Source organism: Zychaea mexicana, assembly GCF_025766255.1.
Source record: "Zychaea mexicana strain RSA 1403 chromosome Unknown BDB00scaffold_7, whole genome shotgun sequence".
NCBI classification, from domain to species: domain Eukaryota; kingdom Fungi; phylum Mucoromycota; class Mucoromycetes; order Mucorales; family Lichtheimiaceae; genus Zychaea; species Zychaea mexicana.
This window is the reverse complement of record NW_026516670.1, coordinates 420900-440416: the sequence shown is the minus strand read 5'-3', so window position 1 is coordinate 440416 and position 19517 is coordinate 420900. Positions and strand designations below refer to the sequence as shown.

Below are 19517 nucleotides of genomic sequence, written 5' to 3'. Positions count from 1 at the left end.
GAAGCAACCGAGATCATACGACATCGAGCTGATACAAGCAGCTTGTACAACAGCTATTACAGGGCGGGGAAGGATATGAACCTTCAATTTTGGCTCGACGCAGCGTTGTTGTTCGCGAAAATGACAACGAGAAACCATCGGCCTGTATAAGCCCGTTCGCATTTAGTGCCTGAGAGTTTCAACATGAGGGTTGATTCAGACGGAGTGCCAAACTGCTTACGCGAAGGACTGATAGCAACACTAGCCATTTGTTAATGTACTTGAGTATGATCATCTATGACGCAACGCTTGGATCAGCGACATCAAATCTTGGTTTTCTATAACCTGCTGTTGCCATTGCAACCGCGGACTTGATCCTCTTGTAGTAGGCGCACTGACCATCAGATAAAACTTTTTTGACATTGACACGGTGTCTGGAAAATCAAGCGGAGCAGCCGCATATGTGAAACATACACGCACAACCAGACACACAGGGACGACGCACGCGCATAACGACTACAACGGCCGTTTCCATAGTACTTGTACTTCTTCAGCTCCCCATTCTTCCTGTATTCCTTTGCTTTATTACGCTCAGAACAAGCAGAATAGCGACAGAAAAATTACAACGTCACGCGTCTGGCGGAAATTCAATTTTCACTTGTTTATCAAAAAAAACTGTTTTTCTTCTTTTTTTTTCTTCTTCACCAGCGTATTCAAAATCCAAGTCTAACATGGTTACCATCATTTACACTGAAGAACCTTTTTACTCACCATACGACTACAGGGACTACCATTATAGTACGTCCTGTTACTACGAACCTCCCACCTTCTCGCTCCTTTGGGAATCACATCCCTATAAAACCTTCTTTATTGCCATTACCGCCATTTTGGTGTGTATCGATTGCATTCCCTTCTGCTGGCCGGCTCGTCCGATTGCTGCCGCATTGATCAAGTTCCTGTTCGCCCTGTTCGTACTTGTTATCATGGCAATTGTTCAATTTTTCTTCCCGCCCCCGCCTGCAGAGTACTGCCTTGTGGGCTTGCAACCGTCGCCCCCGTCTCATGCCTCTACCTCTCGTCCTCGCTTCCATTCCTCTCCGGGTTTGTGCCCTGCCGTCTTTTGCTCCGGCAATGACGAAGAGCGTGATGCTGCTGAAGCATTGGAGAGAATGCTACGTGCTGATGTTGAAGCTGTTGCCGCTGTCGCCGTTGCTAAAGAGCACGCGCAAAAAGAAGAAGTTGTTGCCGCTGTCGCCGTTGCCAAAGAGCACGCGCAAAAAGAAGTTGTTGCCGCTGTCGCCGTTGCTAAAGAGCACGCGCAAAAAGAAGAAGTTGTTGCCGCTGTCGCCGTTGCCAGAGAGCACGCGCAAAAAGAAGTTGTTGCCGCTGTCGCCGTTGCTAGAGAACACGCGCAAAAAGAAGTTGTTGCCGCTGTCGCCGTTGCCAAAGTGCACGTGCAAGAAGTTGTTGTCGCCGCCGCCGTCGCCCCTGTGCACGCGCAAGAAGCCGAAGAAGAAGAAGAAGAAGTTGTTGTCGCTGTCTCCGCTGCCCCCGTGCACGAGCAAGAAGAAGACGAAGAGGAGGAAGAAGAAAAGGATGTAGAAATGGATGAGGTACAAGACGACGAGAAAGAAGAAGACGAAGTAGAAGAGGACGTTGAAGTCGCGTTCATTACGCCTGCCACCGCCACCGCCACAGTTCACCACCACCAACTTCGCCGTCACCAACCTTCTCATGATCCGCCCACCACTGCCGTTCCTTTCACCATCACCGCCTCCCGCCGTCATCCTCACTTCCGCCGCCGCACCCATTCCATTCTTTTCTGCCCTTATCCTCGCGCTCCTCGTCATTACCGCCGCCGCCACTCTTCCGTCTACCTTTCACTTCGCTCTCTTATTGCCGCCTCCCGCCAACGTTCTTCTTCCTCGCCAATCACCAGCGCCGCTCACTGTCATCATCAGCAACATCATCGTCATCGCGTACACACCGCCAACCGTTACGCTCCTTACCACCACCGATTGCATCGTCGTCATCGCCGTTCTTCTTCCTCCCTCCTGTCTCTCCGCTCCCTTATTGTCGCTTACAACCACCAACAACTGTCTTCTTCTCCGCTTGCAACCACCGAGTCCACCATTACTACCACCGCCGCCACCACATTCCCATCCGCGTCGTTCGATTTCACCTTTGCTCCGCCTACTCGTCCACGTCTAATGCCGCCCATTTTGTTCCCCGCTCCGCCTGCTGCGCGCGACAGTATTGCTTCGTCTTCTTTCTCGCCTCCTGCCGCCACTACCACTTCCGCACCACCACCACAGACCGACGCAGAGGAGCTCATGGAGTTGTTGGTGGTTGATATTGCAAACACCTCCAAGTACGACGCGCAGCTGCTGGAGATCCTTGCGCTGGAGGATTCTCAAGAGGTGTTAAACCGGTTGATCGCGCTTGTCCATCAGGACAGCGATCTTCGCGGCTTGTACGAGGGTAAGTAACAGCCAAAATGTCAATTCTTTCCCGTCTGAAATGGGTTACGTGTTATAAGTTAGATACTGATAGAAATGCTTTTTTAAACAGGCGTTTAAGCCCAGTCCGTTCCTTCCTGTCCTCTCCCCTGGTGTTGTCGTCTTCTTTTTTTCCGCGTCTGTGCCGTCATTTTCCTTTCACCCGCCATTTATGCCCGTCTATGCCTCCTATGCCCGTCTATATCGTCTATGCCTCCTATGTCGTCGTTTGCTGTTCTGTTTCGTGCTGCGTAGTGACCTTATTCGGTCATCGTTTCTTTTTCTATCTGGTGGGTTTGAGCTCATCGTTGTCGGGCGATCGTTTCTTTGTCCGTGCCTGTCGTTTGGGCGCGTTCTAGGGCTCTTGGTGAAGGTAACGTATCATGTATTTGTGAAAGCTTCCTAGTTTGGATGAAATGCTCATGATTAAATTTCATATCCTGTAGAGCGTATGTCTGGTTTCTCGGGCTTTGGTGGTCGTCTCGGCCACGGTGCTTTGGTGTGTCTGGCGGTCGCCGCCTTCGTCAGGCGATGGGGTGCGGCCCGGACATCTCAGTGGATGGTTTCTTGAGGTAAAGGCGGTTGGGGTTGGCATTGGCGCCGACACTGGCTGCAGCCACCGGGGGTGAAGGGGTTGGGGGGGGCACATGGGGACAACTCCAGTTGAGCCGGTGGTGGGGAGGTGAGCAACGCTCTGGTTGTGTAGGCAGCAGGAATCCACCATCGAGGCACATGTACAGCGGCGGTTCTTGACAGCAAATGACAACCCAAGGTGTCATGCTTGTATGATTACGGTACGTACTATGCTTTCTTTTATACCTACGGCCATTCTGATAAGAAGAGGCTTGCTAACTGATATATACTTTTTCCTTTCCTTCTTTCCTTCTTCCCTTCTTCGTATCGCATTCAACACGGATGTGGTGTGAAGAAGGCGAAGAGGAGCCAAATATTAAGAATTTATTCCTTTCCCAAGGTTGTCATCCCAGTCAGTTCCAGCTCATGTGGATGGTGTTCCTGCGTAAGCCCTGGCAACCAGGGCAATGTTGCTCACCCAATCCCTGCCACCGAAGGCTCAACCGGAGTTGTCCTCGCCCTTTCCATACCCTGGATCCTCCACCGGTTGTAGTCAGTGTCACAGCCATGTTAGTCCAGCCTCAGCCCTCACCTTTGCCTCCGGATTCCGTGAAGCTGGGGTGTCCGGGTTGGGGTGTTCGGCCAGCGGTGTGGGTGGTACGCCGCGATGGAGAGCGTCGGCTTTCCAGGCTAGCCGAGTAAAAATTCGGGGTGTTGTGCGAATCCCGTCTTTGGCTTGATCACGTCGTCTCTTAAGGTCTTGGTGGATGATTCATGATGGTTATGCTGCTACAGGTGGCGTCATATTTCCAGGCTAGCCGAGTAAAAAACTCCGGGACTTGCGAGAATCCCGTCTTTGGCTTGATCAGTCTCCTTGACAACAGACTATCACGGTTCACCTACATTATCCAATATTCGTATACCGGTTTCTCATTATCTGATCCGTTCGTCGGTGGAAACTAATGGCGACGACAAACGGGCCCTCTTCCAAATTGGCCTACAAACAAGAACACGCGATACTCAATGAAACATGGATTGAAAATTCCAGGTAAAGCAGCAAATTTATGGTCTGTTGGCGGCGCTGTGGCGGCAAACTGATGAGGATATCTGTATTACTCAAACAGATCACGGGGATTACAGCATATGCATACAACACAGTACATAGACGAAGCAGCTGCAAGGCCTAGCGAGCAGGTTACTTTGGCATGACTCATTCGAGGTGAACATTATATCGGTGGCAAACACAGGCGACATGACCTTTTCGCGGATTATTTATATGCGGCATAATCTCAAGCTGTTCAAGGACTCAAGCTATGGACAGATAGCAACGGGCGGATGGACCGCGTCACTGTCATATTCGGCTTTTACTGTGTTAGCAAGGCGGCAGAAAACATGTGGCAAATTCAAATCAAGGATACAATCAATCTTATTTATCCCTGCATTGTGGCGAAAACAAAAAGCAAGAGCGACGGGCGGACAGCGACAAAAGTGAAGGCGGCGCTTACGATTGTTCAATACTATCAAACGCATCGAGCCTAGCCAAAAGACTAGGACTTGTGCGAGACAACCTTAACCCAACAAATAAGCAATGTCAGCAATGTCAATTTCCGATATGATGGCAACAAAGCTGGGGCACACCACAACTATTGGAGCATATCAGCATCAAATCAATGAGATGGCAAAAAAAACCGGATCTACTGTCTGCTCATGGCAACAAAGCAACAGGGGCTTGCCGCAACAACAACGCTCGATCAACAAAGGTGGTAACTTCAAATGGTGGCAATAGAGTACAAAAGGGCACATCATGGACGTTTGGCGACAGCACACATGACGGTTTGTCCGACGAATCAACACCATTCAACAAGACGACTACTTCTACGTATCGCTGCTTCTGGGGACAAAAAAAAACCAAAGAATCAAGGGAACAGTTTTCAATCAACGAAGGGAGCTGATTTATTATCTCCATATACGACTTGAACGTGATAATAATCAAACACAAGCGCAAGAGCGGCAAGAAACTATGACGACATACAGCTCATTTGACAACATTTGCAGCGGTCATGATACGGGGCAGCACCATTCGACTGGTTGAGTACATGAAATACGCAAATCGCCACTACGGTAACTCCGTCCTATCCGTTATTACGTTGCGGTGACAAGAAACTAAGCGACAATTTCAGCCCACAATCAATCATCAACTATTTTATTGTGATGGCAAAAAAAAACAAGTGGCAACAAGATGCAATGGGCAACAAATTTCAGATCGCACACATGGACGGATCGGCCCGCAGCAACTACGAGCGACAACAGGGCGCGATTGACACAAAAATGCGGGCTTGGCAACAACATAACAAGGGGCAGCAAAAACAAACCTTGACGACGTCTCGTAGATACTACAATTCCAATTTCGCATACAATCATTTGTCCGGGGCATATTCACCTTCACGCGTAGGCATAAGGCGAAATCATGGAGCGATGGCCTCTTCAGTGATTAAAGATGCGAGAGCAATGAACTATTGAAAGAGGCAGTTCCGAAAATGCAGCAAGCACACCTGGCTATTCGATTGGACAATGTTAAATTAGCAAGGCGACGGTAGCCATATCAATCTCTTCTTCTTTTTGGGACGGCAAAGGTGGCGCGACAACTTTCAACTCAAAATGGAGCGTCATTCCAATGGCGGCAAGAACCATCAAGGACGACGAGTTCAACTGCTCAAACGAATCTGCAACGAATGCTCTTGGTGCTGAGGCAATTATCATGGCGGAAGATTAGCTTGCACTAGCCGCAATAAGTTATTGATGAGAGTCCTTACAGGTAAATACGTGATATCAAGCTAAAATATGAAAATTATGAAGGAATCAACAACACTTGGATCATGCGTACTTAACAAATTCTCTCTTAGTTAGGACGGTTGCACACGTTACTATGCGACGGTACCTTGAATATAGGCACATGGCGAGATACGATACTTGCTACTCGGCGGTAACAAGAAAAACTTTTCCCCAGAGCTGTAGACAGTGGCTATCCACATCGAAATTGCAGTGGAATCGAGATAACGCCAAGCGTAGCAAACAGATCGTAGTATCTGTATTATGGTAAGAAGCAGTCTAAAGAATTGTAATTGCTACATTCAAATCATAACTAAGTAAAATTTCACTTAATTACAGTGTAGTAAACTATCTACGAAAACTTTCTTACAACGAAGCCCTGCTTCCCGGAAGTCCCGTACAAGTCTCCTCCGACAAATGATTGGTAAGTTAATGTCTAGGTAATGATAGCTCCCACAAACATGACAGAAAAAAAAAAGAGAAGAAAAAAAATACAAGCAACAAATGGCACAAGATCGGAAATTGAGGCGGAATCCATGCAACGAACCATACCATTGCCAAAACAAAGAAACACTATCTATGGTGCGAGACGCTTCAGTACTACATCAAAAGCCTACAGTAGCAGTGCTTTGAAGGAAGTTTACGACGAACATTATAAATCGGCATCTACACTACAGCAACACAACCCATCTTACAAAAATGACGCAATTGCGCAAGTAATACAAGACGAACATCCAATCACGAATTCAAAAAAGCGTTGCATTCAAAAGTAAAAAAAACAATACTCGATATCCAACTGAACACCAGGCTCAATGTAATCATCAAAGAAGTCAACGGTAAGTAGAAGCAAAGACGATGCCGTGTTCAATCTTAACGACGAGATCATCTATAGCCAATATTAAAACACATCTATATATCTAGTCTAAACGAAAGTGAATCAAATAACGAACTCACAATAATCAAGAATCATTATTAAAACAAATCTAATCGGGATCGAAGGCAGTATCATCTCAAGAACGAGCGGTGCATGGATCCTACCATAATGCACCGACTCAGTGATCCAAAGCAACATAAACATGTCACGCCTCACGAAATGAAGATATGGAAGAGCACCGAAACTGAAAGATTTAAAAAGTTTAAAAAAAAGAAAAAAAAGAACAAGGGGCTATCATTACCGCAGATAAGAACTGACTAACATTTGTAGGACTGGAGATGAGTACATACTATTTCGTAGCAGTGGTCATTTATTTCTACTAGTGTATAGAAACATTTATAATCCGTATTACTTTGTACAATAAATTATATGTTTTCAATTAAATCGCACATCAAAATTAAAAGTGACATGCAAACAAGAGCATCTGCTACGTAGAGAGGCTCACTAATAGATTACATCAATGGGCGCGCCGAATTCCCATCATACCAGATCAAGATATACATACGTACTTGCGGAAAAGGTATTAGTGTAACGTGGTTATCATAACCTTCAAACTACGCAATAAGTCACATGCTCCATCAAATGGATAGAGGGATTCAACCAAGACCACTGAGATAATTAAGGGCAGGAGAGACGGTAAAAAAGATAAAGTAAGGACGTTTGATGAGATTACATACATTTTAATACATAAGGTGTGCCTAAATGATATTATAACAGCATAGTCCTGCGATATACATAGTATATTTACATTGTGTGGAGTTTTATTCTGTCAGTCTCGCATTTGCGATGCAACTAACGGTCGTTATGTGTATAGCTCTCATTAGGTAGTAGTATCATTACCAGCAACTCTAAGTTAAATAATATGTGTGCCGTAGCTTCTCCTAGAAGCTGGATTTCAGTACGGATATCATAGCCAACAGTTTTGTACTTTTTGACCGAGAAATCGTGTAGTAAAGAACAATAGAGTATAAATGGACTGAACAACTCTCGATACAAAAATTCTATTTATACTTGCCTTGCTGAGAGAGATCAGTATATGGCGATGCTATCAGCACATTTATAACAGCTAAGCCGACGTTTTGGTAAATAATTCATGCAATATATATATAAAATCTACATTTGTCAAGCCAACGTTGTTCGCGTTAGATAACTTACAGCGTGACCCGTATTCGATCTCACATTCCCTGAGCCAAAAAGGGCACACGATCTTTTTACGCGCCATCGCCGGTATAGTCTATATTGTATATATGCTGATGCCATTATTCAGAACGGACATAGTGGCGCCGTGCAACGCTGCATTTACTAAGCCGTAAACTCTAGAAGACCGATTTACACGTATTCGATGCTGTTTATTGGTGAAGCAAAAACTTATGTAGCATTATGTCTCAGAGGTATTCTACTTTTCATAGCTGTGAGTGCGCTGATGGATTGTATGATGTAGACTGGTGGTACTGCAGCAGCTGATATTTGGTTAGCTCTTGAAAGCACTTTTTTAACGCAGGGTCGTGATGACCATTTATTGAACATGAGGACTGTGTGTGCAATCATCGAGCCTTTCACGCGCCCTGGAATACCTAGCAAAAGGGATCTGTAAAAATTGTGGCACATAGCACCTGCTGCTGACACTTTTCACATGTGCGACTACTGACTCTGTTCAGTGGGTTTTTTTTCGTTCGCTCCCAGATTTGTGAAACGTTAACGACATTAGTGAAACCGACTCTAATTTTTGCTATTGTATACTTTTCTGAATAGTGTGTCTGTACAACATCATCCGATTAGCGACTGTTGGCCTCTATGTATTAAGTTTACAACGTTGAAATTACTGCGGTGATCAAAATTACATAAACACACGTTAATGTCCATTCTTCAGGGCGCATCCCAACTTTTGAAGCTTCTTTCGGATCCATACACAAACAAATGATTGCCCATCGCATAAAAAACGATTACCGAGCATTACTAAAAGCTGGTTATGCAGCTGTAAAACATGAACGGAAAAACAAGATACAGATCCGTCAACGCATTCGTAACCGCTTCGAGGATTCATCATCTTCGTTGGCTGTCAATGACCAGAAAAGTAATAATAAACTATTCAGGACGATCTCCACCATTTTCATACCGCAGTGGGCTACAAACGCGTCTCCATACTAAGTTGGGATGTGTCTTTTTTCGTATAGTACAAAACACAATTGAATTTTTAAAGACGGCGGCAAAACGACGAGGATTAGAGCATGATATTGTGCGCAATATATGCAATCTGGATCGATATCGCGCCGAATACGACATCAGGTCTGTGAAGACAACTGTTTTATAGCATTTATCAAATCAATTGATTTTAGGTTTTTTGTATATGTAGGCCACCGATGTATAGTAAAAAGTTTTCAAAGGAGGTTCGGCAACTTCATCAAAGCAGTTACGAAGAATTGGATTTGTTGATAAAGATGCTAAATGACGACCTACAGATCTGTCTATGAGAAGGTACTGCTATAAATCCTCTACGATTGGCTAATCAATCACACCGGGACAATATAGCAATAGATACACACACACACACCCTTCGGGTCTTCCTTCTCTCCATGATAATATACCCAACCACCACATACAGATGTTCACACCCTCAAGTGTACTACAAAAGAAGAAAGAAAAATTGGGGTATTGTCTGATGTGCTCGCAATTATAAGAAAAAAGAAAAAGTGTATTTTAGATATGCTTGTGGGTTGTCGTCGTACAAGAAAGAGAGAAAAAGACAAAGGGGAAAAAGAGACATTTTATTAGCAAAGGGATGAGAGAGAGGGAAGAAAAATTTATATACAGCCCTCTTCTTGACTTTTTGTTAGCTTTTCATCTCTCTTTTCTCGTGTGTGTGTGTTATCAGGTTAATTCATTCATCGTATTCGTCGTCATCGTCTTCTGGCTCATCGTCCTCCTCCGGTTCCTCCTCTTCATCGTAATCTGTTGTCGCTGCTGCATGCTGTTTTCGCTGTTGTTGGGCTTTGTGGGTCTTAAAGTTTTTGGCTGTAGGCATCGTACTTGAGCTCATGGTAGAATGAGTTGCAGCATGAATAGGTACGTTGGTATTATGACTGTTGTTCGTTTTATACACTCCGGGCATCTGTGCGGCGACGGTAGTGGAGGTAGCTGACCGTAAGGACAGAGTTTGGCAAGTTTGGCATCGAAAATTTTCTATTATCATAAAGGTTAAACGCCGTGTTCATGTGTAACGCAGTTCCTATTTCTTAAACATCTCTTCCTGCCACAAACAAGTGCAACCATTTGTTTTTACCTGCATTTCGTCTGCATTCTCGTATACGATCGAACCTTCCTCGTTGCACGTCCTTGCATTGTCAAATATCAGGTGGAAATCATTCCGGTAATACGGAAAATGGATTCGCTTTTTGATCATTTTCATTGCGATAGGGCGCTTGGTCATGGTATAGTAGATAGGATAGTCGCGCTTGCTGACAAGATCCATAAACAGCGCGCATCGTTTACGGTAGGTCCTAAAATGATGTCATCCTAGTTTTAAAATGTGTCCCTACATCCTTCACATTTCCCCATGAAAAATCCATATTACTCTTCATCCTCCTCGGTCGATTCCTCGACTGCCTTGTAACATGCGTCAAATATCCGAGTAAGTTGTTGTCTGAGTGGTGGTGACAAAGGATCAGAAGCAGATTTGTCGTCCCTCTTTTGCCGACTTTTCTTCTTGCTACTGCTGCTGCTGCTGTAATCTGGTTCTCCCTTCTTTGGCCGACCCCGTTTCTTGTTTAATGACGCTGAATCTTCCAAAGGAGGCAACCCAGCCGCTTTACGTCGCCGTGCTTCCTGTCTAGCAATCAGGTCATCCAAGTCGATATTTTCATCCTCGAGCGCATTCACCCATTGTTCTTCGGTCAATCCATCATCATAACGAACTGTGTCTCGGACACGTTGACCACGACCATATTCAAGTAATGGCGAGACGTCTTCAGCGAAAGCATCTTCATAACAATACACTTCTGGTAATTCGTCTTCCTGTATTGAACGATCGTGTTTGCGACCACGACGACCTTTTTGTCGATAATAGTCGGCTTCAGCTCGTTCGCGCTCCGCATCGATTCGATTAAAGATGACTAGTTCTTAGTCAGACAGCTTCAGCTTTTCGTTCAGTTCTTCGTCGTCATGTTCGTCACTTTTATCTTCCAGTAAAGTCCGCTATACTATATATGAGATGCATGATCAGTTAAGCATCACAGACCACTGTATCTTCACAATAGCTGTATATTTACATACCAAGATGGAGGACGAGAATGACGATCCGCATCTTACTGAGCAAGCTCCTACTACTTTGCTTCCCCTTATCCTGCTCTAGTCGACGCCCTTCCAGGGATGGCTAAGGACTTTTTTCGTAACTCTATGTACGAGGATACTCGCCGCAGCTTTCTACATGAGTGTCCACGCAACACCGATCGTCAGTATGCTCCACCACCACTTAACGACATTGAAATTAGTGCTTAGGGTCAATACATTGACCGTCAACATCGCGATATTTAATATCGCTTATCAGGACTCACTCGACTAATAGATCTTATCATTCACGACACAATATGCAACAATCAGGTGAACGTCGCCGCCGCGTTGCGTTTCGCCAATACTATCTACAACCTGGTTTCAGATGTGGCATCCTTTATCAGTCATACTCGCAGTGATAATATTTGTCGTGACACTGGCCTCAAAAACGCCCCAAACAACGTCCCTGAGTCGCTTCCCAAGGCTCCACTTTGGATGCTGGCAAGGTCTTGGAATATACACAACTGTCCCAAGCTCTTCGTAAGGCTGCCTCTAATAGACCACGCAGAAGGACAGTGGAAAATCTGGAGGCCGGCAACAACAACAACAAAAGTCATATGACCCTCGTAATACCAAACAATCAGATGATTCGTCAGGTAACAAACGACGTGTTTACTCTGGCTACTCTGGCAACCAATCAGGTTTTCAGAAAGGCAAATAGAAACCAGGCAAGAAACGCGACTTCGGCAGCAACAACAACAACGCTAAAAGCCAGTAGGTGGGCGCTTGAGCTCTTTTGTCTCTGCTTCATCACACCACCTTAGTTGTACTGCCAGCTCGTCTTTACACTCGTCAAATGATTGCTTGGCGCAACTGGATGCTAGCCAGCGGGCTCACATGGAGCTTGCAGATTCAGCTCTTAGCATTAGTACGGCAGGAGCTTCAATGGTGGATCGACCACCTCCAGCATTAGAACAGGCAGAGTTTCATCCCTTCTACCCCTCAGATGGAAGTCTTCACAGATTCCTCAGATCATGGATGGGGCCTGGTATTCAACAACCAGTTGATCGCCGGGCTTTGGAGCCAGCAACAGCATCACATCAACTTCAAAGAACTTTTGACAATTCAACAAGCAATACAGCATCTGACACTTCGGTTCAAAGTTCTACGTCTTTATTGCGACAACACAACTACGATCGCATATGTCAATCATTTCGGTGGGACTCAATCCCATGCTCTGATGACACTAGCGATGAACATCTAGCAAGAATGTTTTAAGACCAACACTGGCATACAGTTGATGTATGTACCGAGTCAGTTCGACCCTGCTGATCCGCCATCCCGCCAACTTCAACGCCAACTCGAATGGAGCATCATTCCACAGTACTTCCTCAAACCGGACCATGCTTGGGGATTCCATCATCTGGATACTGGATTGCTTTGCATTCCACCAGAATGCGAAGCTCGCAACCTATATGAGCTGGAAACCAGATCGACAAGCGATTGCAACAGACGCTTTACTACACCCGTAGTCACCATATCGCCGAGTTCATAGCTGTCCTCCATGGAATCCTCCTTCAGCGCAGCATCCAGAAGATTCAACAAGAATGGGTGACAGCAATGGTAATCACCCCACAGTGGCCGAGCGCGATTCGGTACCTAACATTGCAACAGCTCAGCGTTTCGAAGCCGAAGCTCATACCACGCCATGCAATTTAAGCAGCGCCTGGCGACGATCAATCTCTTCTACAGAAGAACCGCCACTGGTCTATGATTGCTTAGAACATAAACGACGCCGCTTAGCAGCTTTGGGTCTCAGCACAGATGCAACAACGATCATACTCATTCAGTATATACTCAACAATGCAATTCCAACTACTAACCTATCCAACGCCGTTTTATCAACTGGACTAAACAGCAGCACGATATTGACCCATTTGTAGCCAACCCAACACAGCTGGTCAAACTTCCTGGCCCATGGTCGGGTTCATCTCAGTTGGGCTACCAGTACATGTGCTATGGGAGTGGTCCAGATATTTTAACTTTTTAAGAATTCTTAAAAAAGTTAAATATTCTTAGAGCCTTTAATTATTTCTATTTTATTTTATCTAGCCGAGGAATACTTGGACGAAGGCTACTAGTGACATATTTTCTGATGAAATACAAAAAATAGTACACGCTTGACAGATATATAAATAGTTAATAATTTTATTGTTTACAATAAAAATTATAACTATGAATATATCTTCCTAATTACCGATCTGCCATTCTCGACTTAGATGACAACACATCATCTTTTGCAAACGATTCACACTACAAAGAATTTTTTATCGCTCTCAACAATCAAACTATTCGCTCCTTCGATCGACCACGTTATGATATATAACTAGTCATCCACAACATTGTCGTACTTGGCAACAATATCACTATACACACAATCGACCTCACCTACAAGCTCTGCTTTCTGATGGCCATTGTGGGGTTCCTTCGCCCATCTGACATCGAATGCATTGACGACAGTCGCACTGAGGTATCAGACCATCACTTATGCCTAGTGATTGCTTGTCCCAAGGAAAAGCGCTATCAACAACGCATTGAAAAAGTCATTCATATCCACTGATACCAGACTTCCATGCTTTGTCTGGCTCAGATGTACGTTGATTACCACTCACGCTTTTGTCAAACATCTTGTCACCATTCATACCCTTTCGACAATGGCCTACGGCAATACATTTACAAGCTTATTCAGGTAGTACACAACAACAACACAGCTATTGGTGCTGAGTGCATCAGCAATCACATTAAGCACTTTTTAGATATGATCCCCAGACCTGAGGGTACTACTCGTCCTAAGGCCTAAGCTCTCGGTTCCATAGCAGCAGTACAAGCAGGGGCGTCTCTAGATGACGTCTTGACCTATAGTTCCTAGCTCTCCTCCTCTGTTTTTGATACTTTCCACTACATCTCTCGGGAGATGGCTACTGATATCACTCAAATGGCTGTTCCGATGGTTGCTTCTCTGGATTCACAATCTGAGTCAGTACCAGCTGAAGAATAATAGACTTCACAGCTGAGGTTAAGGATCAATAGCTTACTATTATTATTCGAGGCATAAGCACTGATTCAGACTGTCCCTCCCTCCACTCCCTTTGTTTGTTTGCTCCCCATTCACTTGTAAATGATACAGCTATAACATATATATGTTTTTATGTATTTTATTTCTTTGGACTTTCAACCAATAAAGGAAAAAATGGTAACACAATCTTCATCAGTACCAGCTGAAAAATAATTATTTAAAGACTAAGGTAGATATATATATATATATATATATATATATATATCTTTTAATATAGAATTTAATGATGTGAAAAACAGAATGATTGATATTAAGGTCGATAAGTCGAATATGATGAATGATATTGATACTTAGGGATTTGAAATTATATGAACATTGAGGTAGAGGAATATTCATAACAAGTATTTCCTCTTAGGGAATTAATCCTTATATATAGAATAAACCTTTATATGATTGACTTTATAGAAATTATAGTTTTATATCATTTAACTAATGAATTTTTTAATAAATTACAACTCTTAATGATCAATAGATGTATCTTTTATTAATTGAAAATCCCCTGTAGTGGTAACAAGGATTCTATATTACAGTAGTAACTTGCTCCCTCCTCAACATACACAAGATTTATCTTATGTATACGACCCTTTTATGGTTCTTTTCTCTAGAGAAAAGGTTCTCAAATTATAATAAAAAACATTTATGTTTTTGTCCTCGTACAATTCTAAATGTATATCTTATTATCGTTAAATCATTATATATAATACATTTAAATAATCTATCATTAATGATTATTCTTCTTAGTAGTGAGGATATCAAGGAGAACGTTTATTAAATTTATATATATGAACGTTTGAATCAGGGACTAGTGGTATATGGGGTGTGCTCCATATATTTCTAGGAATTTTATGAAAATGTGCAAAGGTATAAATAAAGAGAATTTATAGAGCAAAGGGGGTTTGTTTGGATAAAATGATAAAAAAAACTAGAATCAAATATGTCCTACTTATGCTTAATGTTTCAACAGACTGACATGTGAGGTGTTTGGAAAAGGACAAAAGGTAGTATATAAAAAGGGGAAAAGGTAGAAAGGGTTTAGAAGAATAGGGTTGATATGCAGTAAAATACAAATAGACAGAATTCAGAAAATAAAAAGGAATCAAAGGTATGATGAACGCGAAATACAAATACACAGATACACAATTACAATAACGGCAAGTTCCACTTCTGGTGTCAATTGTCAATCCACGAATATATGTCTGAAAACACTTGATCTTTATTTTATCACAGGGTTAATCCCCTTTTATACACCTTGTCAACTAGGCGCACTCGGCCGAGAACGACGCCAGATACAGAGGACGATGATCTCTATTGGGTAGTTTGGACGGAGTAGAAGACGGAAAAATAGGGAAATGGATATACCAATGTCTATACGACAGATGGAAACATAAGAGAGGGAGTACGACGGAAAATAAGAGGGGACATGAAATTACAGGGTCATGGTAACAAGGTAGGGTAACGAGGGAAAAGGACAATAGAGAATAATATAAACTGCGTAGGGTAGGTAGCATGAGTATATAAGAGAGTATAATACGGAAAATAAGGATGGATAGAAATATAAGGGACGGGTCCCATTAAAAGAAGCATAAAGGAGAAATAATATTCGGTGCCTATGGCCAGCACAATTTAGAGTTGAAGGAACGTAAAATGATGCGAGAGGAAATGACAGAATTATTTACAGAAAAAGAGCTAAGGGAAATAAGAAAAATAAAGGGAACTAACAGAAAGGGAAAAAGAAATATGATAATCCCCGGATGGGGGGTACGAGAAGAATTGTGGGGAGTTGGGGGGGAACCTGTGGATCGGATGACCATCGCCGGCAGAAAGATCCGCCACTGAAATCGCCCATGATTGGCCGAAGCCACAATTCGTTCGTCGTCGTCGTCGTCGGAAATGAATAAGGCGGAGAAGGCCCACACATTTTGTGTCACAGATATCTAGCCTTCTTGGCTCAGTTGGCAGAGCGTCTGCCTAGTAAGCAGAAGGTCAACAGTTCGATTCTGTTAGAAGGCATGTAATATATCAAATTCTACTTTTTGCTATCTGTCGAAGTCTTTTTGGCAGATCAATTGTTGAGTCGCTTTTTGGCGGGTGGATCTGTAGCCAATGAGAAAGGATAGGAACAAAGGGTAATCAGAGAATAGAGGGTTGTTAAAAGATACTTTTTATTGCTTGTGATCGCGTGGCTATTTATAATCTTTTTCTCTAATAAAGTGCCTCGGCACTAGGGTTCTGCACGAGACGATTCCTACCGGTTCTTTGAGGGAATCGAATCGGTATCGTCTAAGTGAGGAATCGAATCGAATCGTCTCGGTAAGAATCGGTAGAATCGAAGAATCGAATCGGGTATATCATATGAAAGAGGAAAAAAATCTGTATCTTCGATTATAGTCAAAATGTAGCTAAATATAATAATAAATATGAACGCGATTTGGAAAGAATGAAGATTTCAATGCTTGATACAAATAGTAAGCTCAAAAAGCAATATATAAACTACTTCTAAAGAGCTGTAACATTCCACTATCAAAGAATCATACTGTATTTCAAAATTAAAGGGAAGGATAGTACTTAGAGTAATATATCGTTTTTTAAGTGTAGGAAAAAATACTACAACCCGTCTTATGTATGGCTGCACATGCGCGTGCATTTTATGTCTGATAGAAGGCAAGGGAGGAAGCGAATTTAAGAAATGCACCATGCTCGAATTATGCAAACTTAGTCGATGGGTCAATTGAAAATGGCAATATAAATCTCATAGTAGTACTTCATGAATGAGCAGTGTAATGAGTAGCAAGGCATAATACGTTATGATGAAAAAGCGCTGTGAGTGGTGACGAACGATGAAACAATTATATCATATTATATTGGAGGAATTGAACCACAACCGGTAGTACACACAGTTACTGTGTCTCTACGCGTGTATAGTGTCTCATGAAAGGCAAAGGGTGAATGAGTAAGATAATTCTTTTAACGGCTCCTAATTGCACAATCTCAGATGGAATGCACAATCTTGATCCAACTGGTCGAGAAGCCACATTAAATCTAGTAAAGTAGTACGTCATAGAGAAAAATGCATTGTGAGTAGCATTGTAGGGGAAGAAGTAATGATGCGCGTCATAGTTACTTCAACGCCATCCAGACACTGCTTCTCACAGAACCGCCTCTTGCTCCCCCATACCCGTAATCTATTGAAGCCAGAGTCAATTCAAAGGCTAATGCTTCTGCATTCATGGATCTTTTTTGATTTCGGCGTTTAGAATAGCATTTTGTCTCTTTTCTTCTGTTCCCCTGTTATCCTTTTTCTTTTTGCACTGTTTTCTCTTTGTTTCTCGTCCCCTTCCTTTCACATATTATTTGGTATAAATGAAAACACGACTTAAGTTTGGAAGTCGCCTTTAAAGAAAGGAACTAGTTTCAGCTGTATTTTAGCGATATATAAATAAATGTTCTACATTATACAAATTACTGAAATCATAGAATATAGAAAAGGACCGATTCTTCGATTCTATGCAACCAAAGCCGAGACGATTCCGAGACGATTCTTAGTCGGAATCGTCTCAGGTTTTGACGACTCCGATTCGATTCGATTCCGATTCTTCGATTCTGATGTGGATCCCTACTCGGCACTTGCCATATAATACAATACAAACGATGCTGTCGCATCCCGCCTTCTACTCGTTGTTTGTGTGTTCGTTTGTATGTTGTCAACGTATTTTAGCGCGGCGGAATTCTGTTGTAATTATTTGCTGCCTGGCAAAAGTGTTGCGCTGCCAAAACGGAATAATTATAGGCCAGTCATTTTTACTACGACACATGTGTCGTCGTTTTGTAAAATGATATCACGGATAATAGAGACGACCCACGAAGAATAATCACTAAGATAGAACTACACCGAAATGACCACGAAGAGGGATACGACCACAAAGAAATAGAAAAACTGAAGGATGATATTTTATTCAATAAAGATGACCCATATTTATACTGTTTGCTAAAACTGAAAATATACAAATGATGCTGCGTGATCGTGGTAATGACAAAGGTGATGATGTTGATGATTGATGTTGCGCAGCAAGGAAGTACAAGAGTAAGTAGCTGCGCATTACGTCAGGGACGACTTAGCGACCGCTGTAAAAGAAGTATCTACGGTTATTAATATAACCGGATATTGTACAAGGATTTATGTTAATATAGCCGTCCTCTTTTTCCTTCCTTTTCAAATAAACTGACTATGTTCTTCATTCAGCATAGAAAGATTCATGCAGAGCAGAGCCGTGGCTATAGAATGATACCAATATTGATACATTTCTCGAATAATAAACGACGACACTATAGCTACTAATGTAGAATGGTCAATGAAAACGATCGTTTTTCTGCTGCACTGTTGACTGAAACATGCATCGTGCTCTTCCTTAGTGTTAATCTCATCGCCTATATGCTCGTTTGGCTATTGGACAACAGGTAAATCACGCAATTGCCAAGAATCTAATCGATTGTTCCATTTCTTCCCAACAAATTTCATATTAAAGGTACGCGTTCCCACCCATCCATAGTTCTTTGGCTTCTTCTCTTCCGCTTCTTTCTCCTTCTCCTTTCTCCTCGTCATCAACTATACGTATAACTCTTGGGAAACGGGATCCATTGCATGAACGTGCGTGTGGTGGTGTGCATGTCTGTCAAGAAGTATCACGACGACTCACGATCAAATCTCTTGCTTTCTTTCATTTCTATAGCCGTCTCTCCTCGGTCTCGCCCGCCACTTTTTCTTTTTTAAAAGAACAACAATGTAAGTGTTACTGCTTTAAAAGAGGAGAGAAGCAAAAGTGTACATAGTGTGTGTCAAAGATGATGATGACTGTAGTATTGATTACTCACGATCGAGCCTCTTCTTTTTTTTTGATAGCTCTCTTGCTCTCTCTGTCTTTCTCTTGCTCTCTCTTGCTTTCTCTTGCTCTCTCTTGCTTTCTCTTGCTCTCTCTTGCTCTCTCTTGCTCTCTTGCTCTCTCTTGCTCTCTGTACACGACGTAAGTATTCTTTTTTCTATGCTACACACATGATGCTTTCTCTCTCCATTACCCGCCGCTATCTATCGCGATGTTGTTATTAAGGATTTTTCCCGCTACTATATCCTACAAAGGCGCCTTGCCCCAACCACAAGCCTAGCCATATGCGCTAGAGTATTTGTTCCGCCACAGCGGACATGGATTTGGTAAGACTTTCACCTCCGTTTGTACAGAGTTATTATCCTTTCCTAATAATCATTGTGTGGTGCTCTATGTAGTCTAGCTGTGGCTGTCTCCCCAATGTG

At 42.9% G+C, this 19517-nt stretch overlaps 7 protein-coding genes and 1 non-coding gene across 8 annotated transcripts; 6 read left to right on the top strand and 2 right to left on the bottom strand.

Annotated features, from left to right (window-relative positions):
- Positions 1-678: 678 nt before the first annotated feature.
- BDB00DRAFT_925603 (uncharacterized protein) lies at positions 679-2850 on the top strand. The gene is made up of 2 exons (XM_053128810.1): positions 679-2460; positions 2551-2850. Exons 1-2 carry the CDS (start codon positions 711-713, stop codon positions 2556-2558), a joined length of 1758 nt encoding a protein of 585 aa, XP_052984193.1. The 5' UTR covers positions 679-710; the 3' UTR covers positions 2559-2850.
- On the bottom strand, positions 2648-3126 carry BDB00DRAFT_802633 (uncharacterized protein; the record flags this gene model as incomplete). The annotated part of the gene is made up of 3 exons (XM_053121964.1): positions 2648-2714; positions 2737-2840; positions 2968-3126. The coding sequence occupies 3 exons, from the start codon at positions 3124-3126 to the stop codon at positions 2648-2650; spliced, it is 330 nt and encodes a 109-aa protein (XP_052984192.1).
- BDB00DRAFT_802628 (uncharacterized protein) lies at positions 2932-3833 on the top strand. The gene is given in 2 exon segments (XM_053121963.1): positions 2932-3285; positions 3298-3833. The coding sequence occupies 1 exon segment, from the start codon at positions 3393-3395 to the stop codon at positions 3750-3752; it is 360 nt and encodes a 119-aa protein (XP_052984191.1). The 5' UTR covers positions 2932-3285; positions 3298-3392; the 3' UTR covers positions 3753-3833.
- A 1461-nt stretch (positions 3834-5294) lies between these two features.
- Positions 5295-5823, top strand: BDB00DRAFT_868053 (uncharacterized protein; the record flags this gene model as incomplete). Its single annotated transcript, XM_053126415.1, has 2 exons — positions 5295-5436; positions 5684-5823. 2 exons carry the CDS (start codon positions 5295-5297, stop codon positions 5821-5823), a joined length of 282 nt encoding a protein of 93 aa, XP_052984190.1.
- A 2787-nt stretch (positions 5824-8610) lies between these two features.
- Positions 8611-9453, top strand: BDB00DRAFT_546572 (uncharacterized protein). Its single transcript, XM_053117806.1, has 3 exons — positions 8611-8887; positions 8988-9099; positions 9167-9453. Exons 1-3 carry the CDS (start codon positions 8731-8733, stop codon positions 9282-9284), a joined length of 387 nt encoding a protein of 128 aa, XP_052984189.1. The 5' UTR covers positions 8611-8730; the 3' UTR covers positions 9285-9453.
- A 586-nt stretch (positions 9454-10039) lies between these two features.
- On the bottom strand, positions 10040-10303 carry BDB00DRAFT_755933 (Bromodomain-containing protein; the record flags this gene model as incomplete). The annotated part of the gene is made up of 1 exon (XM_053118870.1): positions 10040-10303. A coding segment is annotated over one exon (264 nt), but the record flags the coding sequence as incomplete, so codon positions are not given.
- Positions 10304-11157: 854 nt separating this feature from the next.
- On the top strand, positions 11158-11307 carry BDB00DRAFT_755757 (uncharacterized protein; the record flags this gene model as incomplete). The annotated part of the gene is made up of 1 exon (XM_053118854.1): positions 11158-11307. A coding segment is annotated over one exon (150 nt), but the record flags the coding sequence as incomplete, so codon positions are not given.
- Positions 11308-16152: 4845 nt separating this feature from the next.
- Positions 16153-16225, top strand: BDB00DRAFT_t11. The gene has a single exon. It is a non-coding gene; the product is annotated as a tRNA-Thr (tRNA).
- The last annotated feature ends 3292 nt before the right edge of the window (positions 16226-19517 follow it).

Bases quoted from the DNA above. Each gene is read 5' to 3' on its own strand.
- BDB00DRAFT_925603 (XM_053128810.1), top strand. From the start codon at position 711: ATGGTTACCATCATTTACACTGAAGAACCTTTTTACTCACCATACGAC.
- BDB00DRAFT_802628 (XM_053121963.1), top strand. From the start codon at position 3,393: ATGTGGTGTGAAGAAGGCGAAGAGGAGCCAAATATTAAGAATTTATTC.
- BDB00DRAFT_546572 (XM_053117806.1), top strand. From the start codon at position 8,731: ATGATTGCCCATCGCATAAAAAACGATTACCGAGCATTACTAAAAGCT. The intron at 8,888-8,987 runs GTAATAATAAAC...TTTTTCGTATAG, and splicing joins GGCTGTCAATGACCAGAAAA to TACAAAACACAATTGAATTT. The intron at 9,100-9,166 runs GTCTGTGAAGAC...TTGTATATGTAG, and splicing joins CGCGCCGAATACGACATCAG to GCCACCGATGTATAGTAAAA.